The 16,523-nt window shown below is 52.1% G+C and overlaps 4 protein-coding genes across 4 annotated transcripts; 1 reads left to right on the plus strand and 3 right to left on the minus strand.

The window, feature by feature from the left end:
* Positions 1-775: 775 nt before the first annotated feature.
* BKA78DRAFT_302327 (uncharacterized protein) lies at positions 776-2,761 on the minus strand. Its single transcript, XM_066887439.1, has 4 exons — positions 1,521-2,761; positions 1,329-1,466; positions 1,177-1,276; positions 776-1,112 (listed from the first exon to the last, which is right to left on the minus strand). Exons 1-4 carry the CDS (start codon positions 2,713-2,715, stop codon positions 929-931), a joined length of 1,617 nt encoding a protein of 538 aa, XP_066749292.1. The 5' UTR covers positions 2,716-2,761; the 3' UTR covers positions 776-928.
* A 417-nt stretch (positions 2,762-3,178) lies between these two features.
* Positions 3,179-6,720, plus strand: BKA78DRAFT_291275 (von Willebrand factor type A domain-containing protein; the record flags this gene model as incomplete). Its single annotated transcript, XM_066885865.1, has 2 exons — positions 3,179-3,961; positions 4,015-6,720. 2 exons carry the CDS (start codon positions 3,179-3,181, stop codon positions 6,718-6,720), a joined length of 3,489 nt encoding a protein of 1,162 aa, XP_066749293.1.
* A 530-nt stretch (positions 6,721-7,250) lies between these two features.
* BKA78DRAFT_291276 (glycosyl hydrolase) lies at positions 7,251-8,429 on the minus strand (the record flags this gene model as incomplete). The annotated part of the gene is made up of 2 exons (XM_066885866.1): positions 7,251-7,980; positions 8,029-8,429. 2 exons carry the CDS (start codon positions 8,427-8,429, stop codon positions 7,251-7,253), a joined length of 1,131 nt encoding a protein of 376 aa, XP_066749294.1.
* Positions 8,430-13,491: 5,062 nt separating this feature from the next.
* On the minus strand, positions 13,492-14,958 carry BKA78DRAFT_243871 (histidine phosphatase superfamily; the record flags this gene model as incomplete). The annotated part of the gene is made up of 1 exon (XM_066883983.1): positions 13,492-14,958. The coding sequence occupies one exon, from the start codon at positions 14,956-14,958 to the stop codon at positions 13,492-13,494; it is 1,467 nt and encodes a 488-aa protein (XP_066749295.1).
* Between the last annotated feature and the right edge of the window lie 1,565 nt (positions 14,959-16,523).

A 16,523-nucleotide genomic window follows, 5' to 3' on the forward strand; every position in this document is an offset into this window, starting at 1 on the left:
TACTTGTCCTTTTGATGTCGAACGCTCTAGGGGGCCGAAACGATAGCCGGAGGGCTCTTGCTTAGAGTCGAGCAATAAGCGCTGCAGAAGACCGGTTTTGCTCCCATCGGTAGACCGAATCGTCGTCCCAGGGGAAATTCCATCGCCCTGTGCTTGAAAACTCTCTGTATCGAAGTTGCGGATTTTGAAAAATCGAACGACGCTTTATCATCGGACTCCGAGCATAAACATTTCAAAACAGACCCCCAAAAACAACGAACGGATTCCCTCCTTCGGTTCAATTTTGCACTTTGTTATTCGGAAAAAGCCGAGACGTGAGCCGCTGGTCAGATTTGCCCCCAGACTGTGAAGAGGTGATGCGAAAGCAGAGGAAGGTAGCGAGGGTGCTGCTGCCGCAGTTTCGCTACGCTTTCCCGATTGGGTTGGCGCAATCCGCCGAACGTCTTCTTCGCGCTTGCTTCCATCTGTCAACACGTCCAGCTCCATCATCCGGAAATCATTGACATTCTACATTCTATCATGCGCCCTATTACGCTTCGCTCGCCAGATTCAAGAGGCACGCGACAAACTTGGGCCCAAATGAGGGGTGCTACGATGCGGAACGGGCGCCCGAAATTTCCTTGCCTTTCTTCTTCCTTTTTCTCTCGAGTTACTTCTGGACAGGGTCTGGTCTCCTTACTCCTGCTCTTCCTGAATAAGCATGTTACTCAGTTGAGGAACTGTGCACCTGGAAACATCCATGTCAGCGACGGTGTTGAATGGGCGAACATTGCTTACTAAAACCACCTGCATTCGCAAACGGTACCGGGTCTTCGACTTCCGTTATGGTAATGCGATCAGGACTGATCTGGACAACATGCATCTCGATTTCCTGGACATCATCTGATCCTGACTGAGCCTGCGATGGACACTCCGAAGCTAGAGAATGTCAGCTTTGTTGCCGACCTGAGGCAACCCATAGGCTCCGGGTCTTCTCACATTCAATGCAAACATATGTCGAACCGGCTCCATCGGAAACGACCAGTCTCTCCCGCCCCTCTACTTCATCGACTACTCCTGAAATACTGGCATCCAAGACACGACATTCCCCGGCCGTCCACTCTGATTTTGATCTGAGATCATGAAACGTTTGTCAGGAATATCTCGATTGGTGACCAAAATATGTGGCTTACTCACCTTGTGAACGCAATCTTCTCTCCAGCTCGAGGACCCCGCAAGTAAGATACCCACAGCTCAGCTTTCATCCGGTTGAGAGCCACGACAAACTGTTTTGCGGCTGGTAGAGCACCTCATCAGTATTGATCGTCATTCTATCATTTGAGACATACCGGCAAAAGATTTGACAACTAGTTCCACGTCCGCGTTGGTAACTGTTGCATCAGCCCCAGACTCTTGGATGCAGCAAACACTGCCAAGGTAAATCGAACCAGGCCTTGACTCGGTATCGATTCTTGTATCGAATTGAACTTCATAATGGATGTATCAGCATTCGATTTCATGATAGTGGCCAGATCACTTACTCCTGATGGTAATTTGCCGCGACGGCTGAGTATCAAAAGTGTCAACTTTCTCAAAAACGATGAGCTCAGCGAACCTGCTGTCGACGCCATCTCCACTGGCTTGATATTCTCGAAAAACGAAGTAGTGAAGAAGATGTATGGATTCGACTTCCTTGGCAAAGTACTGGCCGCCGGTTTCAGTCGATCGAAAATTTATCCCTTCAATCTGGTCGCAAAGCTGAGAGACCTCGCCCTTGGCCTTAGTAACGTAGAGCGCCTCGTCCCCAGCAGTCGTCGTTGACCGATACGCCGAGAGTGAATCGGAGTGGCAAGTCGAATACATGCCCTGTTGAAAAGCGAAGCGGGAGATGAAAGCCTCAAGCTGCTTCATCGAAAGAACAGAACAAGCCGTGAGCTTCAGCTCCACGCTTCTGCCTTTGGTAGAGGAATGAATTGAAAGCAGCCAGGCAGGCTCAACATTCGGCGATCGGATGAGAACGCTTCTCAGTAGAATAGTGAGCGACTCGACTTGCTCACTATGATCGGTATTGTCGCAGCAACAATCGAATATCCGCGATCCGGCCATTGAATGCTCCTCGAGACACTCCACTCGGACACGAGCTCGTGGACACAGCAGTTTTGGTTGATCTTCTTGCAAATTTTTCTCGTGCACGCAAACCAAGGGGTCTTGACTGGCAGCTTTGGCACCGCTCCTGGATCTCTGGCGGTTTTCCGACCACCACTCGTACATCTCGCCCACCTTTTGTTGAATATCCTCCAGTCGACTCGCGCCAATCACAGAAAGAACGCCATTGAGAGCACGATAGTGCATGGCTATATTCTTCGTGAGTGCATCCAATTCTCCGTCCTTTTGCGTCCACTTTATTTTGGTCCACTCCTGAATGACCTTGTCTCGTAAGCGCCGCGATTTTGGAGTCTTGATTTCGCTGTTCTCTTCGAGTAGTCTCTCCAAACCCTGGAGCGAATTTTCGCAATTGCGAATCATCCGCGTCAGGCGCTCGTCTTTTTTCAACGTCACTGAAAGCGCTTGGTTCTCGGTGAGAATTCTCAGCACGATAGAGAGAGAGTATAGCTGATCTTCATATTCTTGAAACTTTGCAGGAGCATTCTTGCGCTCTGTCGTGAACATTCGCCCAAGCTGCCAGGCAAGCTGAGAGAGCGCGATAATGTCTCCGACTTGCAGTGGTGAAGACATCTTCGGGTTGAGGCTTCAGGTAGCACGGTAGGTGACGAAAGAAATTGCTTATCCAAGAATCTCTGTCACCACGTCAGAACGTGTAGAGACGTGGAGTATTCAAGCGCTTGATAGGCAGTCACAAGGAGCATTCAAGCGCTTACGTCTGAGTGAGCGACGACTTGAAGCTGTGCTCAAGTTGAATTTCTTTGAACGCCTACTGTGGTAGAGGAATTTAAGGTGAGTACTAGATGCTCATGAAAAGTGGACAGCAAAACATGAAGGCTGCTTATCTTACTGAGGCTGAAAGAGTTGGGGGCCGTTGGGGCGGAGTATGCATGCTAGGTGACACCGAATCAGCGGGTCCCACAACTGGGGGCTGTGAGTTGTCACGTTTAACAAGTTGCGCCAGCTCTCAGCCTGATGAAGCACATCCAGCCCTCTTTGTACCTCCGAGTTCAAGGGAGTGGTCCACTTCTGAAGCATGAGCTTCCACACGCGGCGAATTGTCCACGGCTCGGGAATTTACTACGACCCGCGTGAGCAAGAGGAGCATGAAGCAGTCGCAAATCAACAAGGCAAAAAGGAGAAGTCTCTCAACCATGAAGACTCTCAAGATCAGCTTGGTCAAGGAAAATTCCCAATCTCTAAACGGCCAATCGAGCGACCAATGACATATGTTCCTCTGTTGGGTGTTTCCGCGAAAGTGTCAATCAAGAGTCTCTTGGCCGAAACAGCCTTAACACAAACATTCGAGAACCATTCAGAGAGCACAATCAAAAGCGCAAAGTACGTATTTCCCCTACATCCTGGATGCGTCATTCGCTCGTTCCGATGTAAAATCGGGAAAAATAAAGAACTCGTCACGCGAGTCGAAGCAAAGGAGGATGCCAAGAATCAGTTTGATCAGGCTGTCCGTGAGAAGAAGACCGCGGCGCTGCTTGAGGAGCACACCATCGAAATCTTCGAGGTCAACCTAGGCAACATTCCAGCGCATCAGAAGGTCTCAGTGCAGATCTCGTTTGTCGGGGAACTTAAGGTCGATTCTGTATCCCAGAAGACAGCTTCAACTTCTGGTGTGATTTTTACCCAACCAACTTCTATTGCTCCACGGTATGGAGACTCCCCAGAGGGATTAAGAGGGGATGAAATTGGTTCATCCGTCCATGATGAAGGATTGGACATCCAGGTCGACATTTCGATGCCTTTCCGGATCTTGGGCGCGGAGTGCCAGACACATCCAGTGTCATTCACGATTGGGTCTCTAGTAAGCATTGTGGGGGCGAATATAGAAGTGCTTCGGACTGATCCTCCTTTCAGACTCAAGGCGGCCTCATAAACCTCAATTCAGACGATCACAAGAAAGCCAATGTGCAGCTTAGGAAATGCACGGCTAACCTAGGACGCGATTTTATCCTCCACATCAAATTGTCACAGCCAATCTCACACTCGACCGCCATAGTAGAGCCTCATCCCACTATTGAGGACCGTTGTGCAGTGATGGTGAGCATATCGCCTCGAGACTTCCTGCCTCAAATCGAAATGACATACGGCTTTACTGGAGAAATAATTTTCGTGGTTGATTGTTCCGGTTCCATGCGCAGTAAAATTCAAGGTCTCCGGCGTGCTCTTCGAGTATGCCTTCGCGGCTTGCAAGGGGAAGGATTTTTCAACATCTGTCTTTTTGGATCGCGCCATCGGTTGCTTTGGGATAAGTCTCAATCGGTTTCTGAACAGACTATCCATGAAGCTTGCCTCAGCATGGCAACGTTGGATGCAAACATGGGAAGAACAAACATTTTACCAGCACTGCAACACGCGACCGAGAAGCTGAGAGTGGGCGTTAGTACAAGCGTCTTGGTAATCACAGACGGGGAGTCCTGGGATTTAGACAACATCACAAGCTTCGTACGGAATTCACACGAAGACCACGGCCTCCACTACTTCTGTCTAGGCATCGGAAACAGCGTGTCTCACGCTCTGGTTGAAGGGATCGCAACCAGTGGGGGCGGTTTGTTTGAGGTGGTCCCCGCCGACACAGACGCAGACTGGATTCCTAGAGTCATCCATTTGTTGACAGAATGCATGAACCCCACAAGTTGGCATCTTGAGCTTGGGGTCAGGGAACGTTCCGGTCAAGGAAATCATCCTACCGGAGACCACTCATCTAATCGGGCTCTGAGACTACTTGGTTTCAGACCTCCTTCAATTGTTCAAGCACCAGCCAGGATACCGAACTGCCATACTCTCTCTCGGACTTCTGTCTATCTTCTCCTTGACAAAACCGCTCGACAGGCTTGTGAGGATAAGATTACTGTCAAAGGTAGATTACCAAGCGGAGAGCAAGCGCAACTCAGCCTGATACCAGAAATTCTGGATAAGAAACCTCACGTTATCCACCCGCTTGCTGCCAAGGAATTCTTAACAGACTTGGAGAATGAGACCGCTTGGCCCTTCTCAGAGCAATTCAAACCTCTTCGAGAGAGTCAATCTTCTCGCTTTCACGGAGCCATCAAGCAAGAAGCAGAATCCATCGGCAAACAATGGTCAATTGCGAGCAAATGGACAAGTTTCATTGCGGTGGACGAGTCGCATCGCAAGCAGAAGGCCTTCCTGGACCCGTATCGACCACCCCAACCAGACATCTCGGAAATTCAAAGGCCCATGACAAAAGCATTCAACGTGAAGGCTTTCCCAGCAACATCCAATGCAAGAAGGCCCCTTACCGGTCCTCCTAACGAGAATCTGTTGTGTTCTAGAACGAGAACTTTCAAGGTTAGTGACCTTCTGAGAGTGGGGGCTTTGCTTTCATTTGGAGCTGATGAGGACTCGAAGCAAATCAATTGGGCAGAGTGGGGAAAGACCAAAGACTCTTCAACAGAAGGAGTAGCGACGCCTGAACCTCCGCCCAAGCCCATGTCGCCCTTTCCTGGAGGACCAATGCCACCACCACCACCAAACCACTTTCCTATGGAACACGATTGGATTCAATTGGGAATGCCCAAAGACTCTTCAACAGGAGTAGCGACGCCTGAACCTCCGCCCAAGCCCATGTCGCCCTTTCCTGGAGGACCAATGCCACCAACACCACCACCAAACCACTTTCCCATGGAACATGATTGGATTCAATTGGGAATGCCGCCACCAGGGGGAGGTCCAAAGAAAGGTGGAGGGCGCCCTAGTGGTCCTAGCAAGACTGACAAATTCCTCGGCCGGGAAAAGAGCGCCAAAAAGTCACCCAAGGCGCCCGCCCCTCCACCTCTCGTCGAGACACTGGACCCTGGAGTAGAACCTTCGAATCTGGAAGCTCCAAAACCACCCAAGAAACCCGCGCCATCGCCCAACTTTGGCCTTCTGCGTTGGATGGCAGGGTCCCAAGGTAGGCCGAGGCAGTCTGGGAAAAGGAGGGAAAAATCTGGAGCTGCCCGTCCGAGCAGCTCGAGGACTTTTAAAGGCGACACTATCACCCCTCGGCTTAGTTCCGCCAATGCATCCTCGCGCCCCGCAGGCCTTTCCTCCCAGAACGGTACAGCGTCACTCGATGTCAAGAAGTGTCAAGTGACGCCGTTGATGACGACTTCCGGTGGGAACGGCAACGACTCATACCAGCATTTGACCGTACACGAGGCTGCGACCGGCAAGCCCGAAGAATCTGCCTCTCTTAGTTCCCAAGCGCGCTCCATGGATGATCTGATCGATTCAATGTCAACCTCTGGGTACTGGGAGCTTGCCCTTGAGAAAGCAGAGCTTCTTCAGCACTTCTTCTCCAAGGAGAAGATCCAGCAGATGTCTGAGGAAATCGCCAACTTCAAATTGGCATACCGGAGCGACTGTACGCGGGTCGCTCATACAGCTTTGGTCGTTTTCTATTTGGAAAAGGAATTTTGCGACCATCTACAGCTCTTGGGTCTGTTGCTGAAGAAAGCAAAGCGATGGCTTTACAAAACTTTGTTGGATGAAGTTGAGCGAGGCAGGGTCCAAGATTTGGCGCGCGAGGCTTGGCTGGGAACCAATTTTGAAGGTTGAAAGTGGGAAGCGGGTCAGGGTTCTTCTCTCTTCGTTTTCTTTTGATCGTCTGTCAGCGTCAACGGTTTGAAGAGCCGTTACTGAGTAGGTGGTGGTTAGGCATACCAGCGTCTTCCAAATCGCAACCGATGGTGGTCGCCGATGCGAACTTTCCCCGCCATGCTCTAATTCAATCGTCGTGTACATCAGAGAAACGCGCTATTAGTTCAGAGCAGTACGCTTCTTCCGTTCCTGATTAAGTCGCCCAAGTAAGTTCTCAGAAGTAAGCTCGATGTCATGGCGTGGCACCGAAGGCCATACCCTGTATCTCGGGAGCGCCACACCCGGCTTACCCCTGAGCCGCAATCTAAACAGTGGCAAAACGCTCCCATCCCAGCAATCCACGACATGATGCGGAGAAACAATTGGTTGTATTCACTGATCAATTGAATTCTATTGAAAACCCTTAACACTTAGTATTCACTCTGGGAGAGAGAAAGTATTCATGACTCCATCATCAACAAGCCCCTGAGCCAACTCAAACCCTCGTCCTATGCGATCCAGCGCTTGCTCTTCTTGCCACCGGGCGTGCTGCCCGCCTTGATGCTGACAATGGTTGCGTCCACACTGTTCCTATCCTGAGGGTTTGGTCCTGCGCCAAGTGGTCCGGCACCGACGAGGAGAACCTGTTCGGCATTGAGAGGAACAACGCAGCGAGAGTACGCCTTGGGTGCGTCGGTGTACACGATCTCCCAGGGCCCGGATGCGTCGCTCTTGCGGTTGACGAAAAGCTCCATCTTGTCGCTTGAGCTGATAATGATGGTTCCGTCTGTGGCCTGAGCGCCTCCGCCGACATATGCAGCATAAGGCGCACCAGTTGGAATCTCGCCCTTGGTGTCGATGAGAATGGTACCCGTGGCGGAGTCGAAGTTGTACGGGTTGGGCGAGATCTTGTAGTACACGGCGTAGTTGGGGTTGGCGCCACCGAATTCGTAAGACATGAGGTACTTGTTGCCGCCGATCTGAGTGACGATGGCAACGGTTGGACGAAGGTTGTAGTCGTCGTAAGCAACCTGGTTGACAGGGTCGCTCCACGTCTTGAGATCGCTGGTGTCGGAGTACACAATCTTGCTGCCGTGCTTCGCATCACGTTGGTCGGAGAAGTAGCACAGAAGCTTGCCGTTGAAGAAGAAGAAGAATGGGTGCCAGACGGGCGTCTTGCCATTCTCCTCGGCAGCGATGCCACCCTCAGCAATGGTGGAAACATATTGCCATGAAGCGCTGCGCTCAAATCAGCAAGATTCTCCTCCGAGGTGTCGGATAACTTACGCCTTGTCCGTCGAGACGAACACGTGCAGCTTCGTCTTAGATCCGTCGGCAGGAACAGCAGTGCCAGAGAAGACGATAGAGCCAGCAGGGTATTGTCCCAAAGCAGCAGGGATCTGAATGAGAGTCGGGTGGTAGCGCATGCCCCAGAAGTCAATGGTGTCGAAGACTCTTGACTTCTCCTTCCAAGTGGCACCCTGGTCCTTCGATTCAAATATGGGCATGTAGGGCGGTTCGCCAGAGTAGTTTTCAAAGGTTACCAGGAAGGTTCCATCATCCAGAACGATGGCACGAGCGTAGGAGACACCGGGTTTGGTGTAACTCTGTGGTGCTGAGAAGATGGTGACGGCGTTGGTCAAGGAGACGAACGCCGCAAGGCCGGTGAATATCGTAGACCACAACATAATTGCTGGTGGTCGATGGTGGAGCTATCAGATGCCGGAAGGGGTTGATCTTGTCGGAGGGGATTGCCAAAGGGCTGTCTGACAGACTGAAGAAAGAGGTAGATGCTGAAGCAAGGGAGGGAATCTGCTCATTTTGAACCTCGAAAGCATCTCAATCTCGACTCCAATATCGCCTCGATGAAGCATGAGGTACCAATAGCCAAAATAGAAACCAGAAGTGCAAAAAGCGCCTCAAGGGTCCGTTCGCAATCATGGCTCAAGTGAGTCCTGCCTCATCGGGCTAGGTAATTAGAGGCCACTGTCAACATCGCACTGCGCGACCAACCGGAAAGCAGTGCCTGAAGGCATGCAAAATTTCCGCGAAGCCAATATCTGAAGTTAAGCAGAATACAAGAGACAAGGAGTAACGATGGCTTGCTGATGTTATTTTAGAAGACAGGGCGCTCGTGCAGGTGTGCGAACGCGCCCGTTGGTTCAATGCTCGCACAAGCTTCGCAACGTCCGTTTTTGACTTTGTTGCTTCAGTCGGCTAGGATTCGGCGCGGCGAGCCAATGGTGCTCCTCGCCGGCTGGGCTTTACCCGGCGATGGTACTTTCCAGTTGCCTACTGTAGTCATTTGAGGCAGCTTACCGCCTCTTTTTTGAGCGCCGATGGCTGCAAATATTCCCCAATATTGCGCCGCGAACTCGTAAATTGATTCAGCCTGGATCCACAGAGCCGGAAGTGCTTGATTGTCGATTAATCTCGCCGCAGTCCGGGTGTTCCTATTGGCTGTCCCACTTAGGTCGTGTCCAGGTTCCTCGAAGAACCCTGTAGCAACCTGGCATGCGGATCAACGTCAGTCCTCTCCTTTCAAGGATCTTTTGCTCGCGTACCTCCACCAAACGTGCATCATTCCGCCCCTTGAGTGAGACCTCGGAGTCTTGAATGAGATGTGATGGCAGTGTTGAAGGTGCAGTCCATGAGCCCGTCCCGTGGCAGTCAAGACTCTCTTCCGATCTCATCGTCAACTTCCACAGGAGACCAAGCAATTTCAATCAAAGTCATCTTTGCCAGTCATTTTGCTCTGAAAGCTCGTTGCTCCCTGTCTTGACAGCGAAGATTTGCCGCTTCCAGCATCTGGGATTGGGGTCCGGAGTTGCGCGGGAGATCCCGAAGTGCGTGCGAAAACATTACAAAGTTTCTGGGACGTCGAGGCACCAGGTCTCCTTCCATCGGGTCGAGAATTTGTGTTTGCCGATAGCACTCGGCCCGTTGAAGTTGCTGCGGATTGAAGGCGTTTCTTAACTCTCAAAAAGAAGCATCAAATTGGCCATTTTTGGACACGGTCTATTACGCCGCGACGGTCAGTCCATTGCACATGGCAAAGGTCCAAATTGGATCTCTCGTAGCCCGGGGTCCGGCTGAGGCGGCAATCGCTCGCCGTGGTAGATTCGTCATCGAACGGTTAATTGAGCCATCACTGCCAAAATGTCGTGGTGCGATCCACTTGATGACTTCGTAATGACGCTTGAAGCTGACGGAATTGGTCATGTTGAACTCGTACCCTCACGCCCGAGGTATTAGGCAATACTCGATGAATCCCTCGAGTCACTAGCATCCCGTCTTCTCGTACCTCACATCTAAACATGGAGACACGGCAGGCAAGCAACCGCATGCTTGTTGACAGCAAATATCGTGGCTCAAGCGACCAGAAGGAGGTGAACGACGCAGTCGAAGCAGCGTTGCCTGCTTCCCGTTGGGCTGTGGCTGAATTGACAATTAGCCTTTCCTTATCACGCTAGAGTTTTCCAGAAAACAAGCCGTGTGAATATTGAAATGGCTTAACTGTGGACCGTGCTCGCACTTTGAGTCTACACGGGGGCTAAGCATTGATGCTCGGTGGACCGCGTGGGGTACGAGCATCAGTGAGTCTGTCCAGAACACATGATCCGACAATCCGCGTCGACGGGCTCCCGATCTGGAACATGTACCGCGGAAGAGATCTGTGGACCAGCCTGGACAGGTCCACTGTCTACACGTAAGCTTACCAGTGAATAGCCCACAAACGCATCCGCTCGGCGTCCGTACCGGCCAAAGGGAGTCAACTTGAACGCTTGTCTTCAACTCGCAAATCAGACTTGTTTTTGATGTGGGTCACGTCACCAGAGGCCTAGTATGACATGCGCGCTGCTTGTTTTGACTCCACCTCGTGGCTCCCATGCTCCCTGGCGATCACAGGAAACATGCATATGCTTCTCTGCAACTCTAGCGGATGATGACCATCAAGATCGACATTCTGATTCTGGGGTAATTGAGCAGAGGATCTTCTCAATGGCAGAATGGATGAAGTTCGCGGTCGTTTCATTGGACAGCCATTGAAGACGATCAAACCAGAGGGCGTCTCCGCGTCACTCGGCCCGGAATGACTCAATCTCAACACCATTAGCCCGTTGCCAACTCCTTGTTGAAGAGCCCGGAAGTAACCAGTGAAGACACGGACGACGCTTGAAAGGAGGGGAGAATCGTCGATTCATGGTCGTGATTGAAGCGCTGGCGGGAGTCCGAGCAGCTTTCGCAACGAATCGAAAACGCCATCGTATCACGACCAATTCGTCCTCGCCAAGGGACTTCGTGTTTTCAGATTCTTCAAGGACGGTCTTCAAATGAACTTGCCTTGGATGGAGGCCGTATGGTTGTGAGGGAGACTGCCAGGCGGCAAAGCAATTAGGTCGTGTACCGTATGTTCCTGCGATCCTTCGTGCCCATTGTTCTGCTCATCCTTTTGCCGCTCTGCTCACAGGGTTTCTTGGTCTTTCCGTGCTCTTGCTCCTATGCATCTTCTCTGTTATTTCCATCACACACTCCGCTCTCATCCCGAAACCAACTTCTTGCGTAGGCTATCGACGAATCGTCCATCGAATCGTCCACCTTGCCCCCAGTGAAACAGGAAGAATGCTTCGATGCGTGCGGCTTTTTCACGGTGGGTCTTTCAAAGGGGCAGGCGGCGGTCATCTTCGAAGGAGCTCCATCGAAAGGCGTATAGAGGTAGGGAATTCTGTCGGAGTAACGAATGAGGAGGTTATGGAAAGAACGGCTTGAAGAGGTGTCCAGCGTCGCGGTCGCAATAACGAGCGTCGAACCGCTAGGCCGAATCGGGCCGCGTAGGCGAGCAGACTCGCGAGCCCCTCACTCATCCATTGTCAACACCATTCGCCTTGACAATGTCGGAACCATCTTTCTACGACGATTTGATGATATGTAGTCGCCTCTTTTCTCCTACTATTCTTCTCTTTTCTTTTGCCAAGCAATATCACCTACGTATTGAATCTCGTGCTGCGACAAGACCATGCAGCCTGTTTCCTCTCCTCCATAGGTAGTCGTTACTGCTGCGACTTGCCTCTAGCGCAACCTAAACGAAGACTGCTCTGGAGTTGGGGGACTTTGCTCCAAGAGTGCTATTCGCAGGATGCAAGACGTCGCCACTTGATTGTGTAGCTGGAGTACCAGACATCGGTGAATGTCACGTCCTTCATGCATGGCAGTGATCCATCATTAGTCGCTGCACTCACATCTTCAAGATCCCTCTTCCCCTTGTGCTCTCTCCATTTGCTTGACATTCTCAACTCCCATATTCGTTTCCAGAACCCGTTCTCTTCCAACTTCAAGGCCGTCCAATGATTCGACTTTCGCTTCAGCGCCCGCACAGACGCATGTCAAACTGCCTGAAATTCGGCAGCGGACCAGCGACATGCCGAAAAACTTTCCGTTTTAGTCCATGTCTTGGCAAAAGCAGCCAGTGAGATGAATGCCGGAGATGCGCCGCAACGAATCAGTGCCCGCGTTTGGCAACTTCGAACGTCGCAAAACTCCGGAAGCTGACAGCCAAAAGTATCTGCGATTTTGTGTTTTCCCAGGCTTTGCTGCCAACACCAACACCACAGCAAAGGGAAATCGCACTTGAATTGCAGATACTGGTAAACATGATGGATCATCACAACCTCAAGATTTTCCAAGATCATACTACAGCGTAACGCTGAAAGACATGTCAACTCGCAGAGGCCCAGGCATGCACATCGAGTCGGTCATGGGAGCTTGTCGTAGCAAGAAAATTCCGGCATTGAATCTTCAACACTAAGCTGCTTGACGACTCCACGTAGGTTTTCTTCCAAAATCCTTTTTGGCCAAAGGCACTCAAGTGCTCCATCCATGCCTCTGCTGGAGTTGACCTTCCGTTCGACGCCCATTGATGCCGCCTCGCCTGCTGTCTTCCATCGTGTGCTCGCATGCGTCCAAAGAACAGGGTCGTCAACGCCGCTTTTCCATTGCCCTACATTGCCCTGACCAACTTTTGCCAAGGGTCACGAGCATGAACCTCCGTTTGAGTTGTCTGGTATTCCAACTTATCGCTCAGGAACCGGCACCTGTTTCATTAGCGCAAGCACTGTGCGACGTCGAGCGACAGGACAAGGATAACGGGAGGCGCGTTGGGACACATTTAAAAGACAAAGAAATGACCGACTTGGTCGTTTTTTCATCTGCTCTTCTTCTCACCTCTTGAGAATGAGAAAGTGGTTGGAAGCATTGACGGTGCGGACAGACAGACGGGAGAGAGACAGAGCAAGACCTTTGGATTGCAGCAAATATGGAGCCAAACTCAACTTCATCAAGCCAAGTGGACAAGGACAGCAGTCATCTTCCCAATTCCGTACCCACGGCCAAGTAGATTAATGCTTATTGCAACAATCGCACGGATGCAGGTATATGTACTCGACAGGGAGGTCATTCTCATCATGTCATTACGTCAATATGTAAGTAAAAAGGTAGGGTATATAAACAGCCGCCGAGGCATGCGTGGGTATAAGCATGCCATCGACCAGGTAGTAGGAAAAATCTCGCGTTCCTACTTTTTTCAACCCGCCTCGATTCCGATTCCGAGTCCGGCTCATTCTCCAGATGGTGGATATGGATGCAAAGGAAATGAATGGCTCCGTTGGTAAAAGCGCCAAAGATGCAGTCATGATGCACGGTTCGATCTCCCTGCTCTCGCCTTGCGTCCCCGTCAAGACAGACGTACGCCTCTTAAGCAGTCGTCTTCTCCGCACCCTCAGCAGCAGCACCCGATGCTGCTCCCGCGCCGCCCGCGACGCCCTTGGTCTTGGGCTTGCGGACCAGGCGCAAGCCAGCAACGAGCATGATGAGAGCCTCGAGGCCGAGAACGACAGCCAGCGTGACCATGGCGCCAATGACGCCACCAACAGCGGTCGAGATACCGTTACCGCTGCCGCTGCTCTTGCTGCTAGCAGAGCCAGAGCCGGAGGATGTGGAATCGGCGTAGGCAGCGCAGGTGCCAGTCGTGTTGCCGCACTTGGTGCACCACTGCTCGGTGGTGGCGACGGCAAACTTGTTCATCTCGGTCTGGAAGTCGGACCACGAGACGGTGTTGTTGGAGCGGCCAAAGAGCGGGTACTCGACGGGCTCAGAGGTGTTGCTGGCGGTTCCGTTGGAGAAGAGGAAGCGCACATACAGGTCATCCGTGGTGGGGAAGTTGGAGCTGCTGACATTGTCCGACGGCGTGAAGAGCTCAAACACCATCGACGAGGCGTAGTCGACAACAGCCTCGAAGTCGGTGCTGGCAGCAGGCAGCTGCGCCAGGCCGAAGAACGACATGAAGGTGGCGTAGGCGCCGAATTGGATGCCAAACTTGCTGGCGCCCTTGCCGGTAATGGTGCTGTTCAGGTACTCGACAATTTGGCCAGCGAGCTGCATACCGGCCATGGCGCGCAGGTCATCGGACGAGTTGTAGGCGAGGCCCCATTCGTGCTTGTCGGCAAGCGTGCGCAGCTGGAACAGAGTCTCGTTGGTCAGGAGGTCAGAGGAGTTGATGGACGAGTTGTGGATCTCGGCCACGTTGATGAGATCCCAGACGACGTAGGCATTCTTGAACGTCACGTAATCCGAGTCGAAAGTGCCATTGACCACGGGCATCAGGTCTTGGTAAAACTCCTTGGTGCTCGAGAGCAGGCTTGTGTACTCGTCAGACGTAAAGTAGTTGTTGGAGCTGACTTCCGAGTTGCCGCAGTCCGAGGTGGATTGCAGCCATGCGCTGTCTTCGCTGCTTGCTCCGGTGCTCGTCGAACCAATCGGAATCAATTGGTAGCCGTTCAGCGGCGCGGTGATGCTGGTGCCGTTCCTCAACGTCTCGGTCGCAGAAGAGGAGCCAACAGGCGGGTAGAGGCCCTGCAAGAAGCCCATGGCAGAGTTTTGCAAAACATCATCCGATGGTGCGGAGACATCAATCTGGCTTTGCTTGACGATGTCGCTGTTCAACCCGTGGATTTTGACGTCTGCGGTGGAATCGACGTAGCGGCTCCGGTAGTACTCGCCGCTCTGGTAGACTTCTTGGTAACCAAGGTCTGTCAAGTTGGCCGGCTTGAGGGCCTTGGGCGTGCGGTCACCATGGCGGTGGTACATGTAAACGCCCACCACTGTCTCGGCAGAGACGCTGAGCGGGAGCGCAAGGACGAGGGCGTTGAGTGCCGAGTACATGATGCCGGCTGTTTGTGTATTGCCCAATTGGAATGATTAGAGGTCTGGAGAGGGAATTGAAAAGAAGAAAGGAATTGGAACGCGGTGCTGGCCGTGATGGTTATATGCCTCACGGCGCGGTTGATTTTGCCTTTGCACTGCATAGACAAAGTGGGGTGGAGCTACAACATTGGCTTGATAAGCCCTGGCTTCCGCTCGTGGACAGCAACGATCAATCGCCAGGTACGGACGGGAGCAACCTTGAAGAAGCAATTGTCCTATCACAGAGAGCAGAAGCTGGGGCGGCGAACTGCAAAGGGCAAAGGGTCGAGGAAGAGTCGGCATTTTTGCAAGGATTGTTTGGAGCGCTAGTAATCGGCGAGCGGCCGGGCCCGTCAGTCAGGTCCTGGCAGCAGCCGAGGAGAAAGGTCATGCAGGTGCGGCGCGAGATGCCGAAGCTGTGAGTGGTGAGAAGAGTTGATGAGAAAAAAAGGGTGGTCAGACTGCGTTGCGGCGACATCGGGCGGGCGGGGTCACTGCTTCTAGATCGGTCCCCGCCGACGCTGTCTTTTGGCGAACCACGCAAAAACGGTCGACCTTCCGCATTCGCTCACAGGACTCACCATCAACGCTGGTAATCGCAGGCGAGCTGCAGACAGCATGTTGCGTGAGGCTTACCGGGACGAATTGACATGCAATGCAACATGTCGGCGCAATGAGATCCCTTCAACAGATGTGGGCCTAAGGCCGAAGCGCGCTCTTTGACCGACGATTGGGGTGGAGTGATGGTCGCAATTTATATCTTAGGTCTTTGAAGAACATAAACTAATGCCAAGCTACGAATGCTCTTCGTTGTTTCAGTGTCAATAATGACGAGAAAAATGAAGCATGGGGCTGACAAGCAAAATAAACGCTCGCGGTGAGATCATCTGTATCTTTGCTCCGCACAACATTTCGCCATCGTTCCAGCAGCAACAGCCCAGGCACTTTTCGTAGATAACAGATGAAGGGTGCAGCTGATCGTCAACCGGAGAAATGTTCCGCAGAGCAGGAAAAGGCTTGTCTCTCGCACGCGCAGCGTTGAGGCTCTCCGCGTCTCGTCCCGCCGTGCGCACGGTACAATCTCCGGTCTTTTTTCACTTTTCCGAGGCGCCAAAACATCACAGCTCATCCGCTCGCATTCCATAAACACACAAAAGGAAAGAAAATGCAAAACGTACAACAGCCGGGATTCGCTGCTGGTCACCCACGCAACTACTAATCGGCCGCAAGGTAGCTTATCTATGGAAGAGCGGACGGGGTTCCGAGTTCTCTACCTGCTATGGTCGTACGTGAAGAATGGAGCAAGCGACGGCGTTTAACAACAGGACTCTGTGAATATCATCACGTGCACCCTGATCACATGACTTTGAGCCACTCCCACCAATTTTGGATCTATTGGTCGCTGATAACTCTCGGTCGTCCAAGAAGTGCTTGCAGTAAAGAATGTTGTTCAGCTTTTGGGCTCGTGTGTGGTTTGGGGTCGGTGGGGAGTTTGTTCGCAAATGTGGACAACTCGCCAAATCATCGGAGTCATCCAACCGAGA

This window comes from Phyllosticta capitalensis (assembly GCF_038381095.1).
Source record: "Phyllosticta capitalensis strain CBS 128856 chromosome Unknown BKA78scaffold_1, whole genome shotgun sequence".
In the NCBI taxonomy this organism is placed as follows: domain Eukaryota; kingdom Fungi; phylum Ascomycota; class Dothideomycetes; order Botryosphaeriales; family Phyllostictaceae; genus Phyllosticta; species Phyllosticta capitalensis.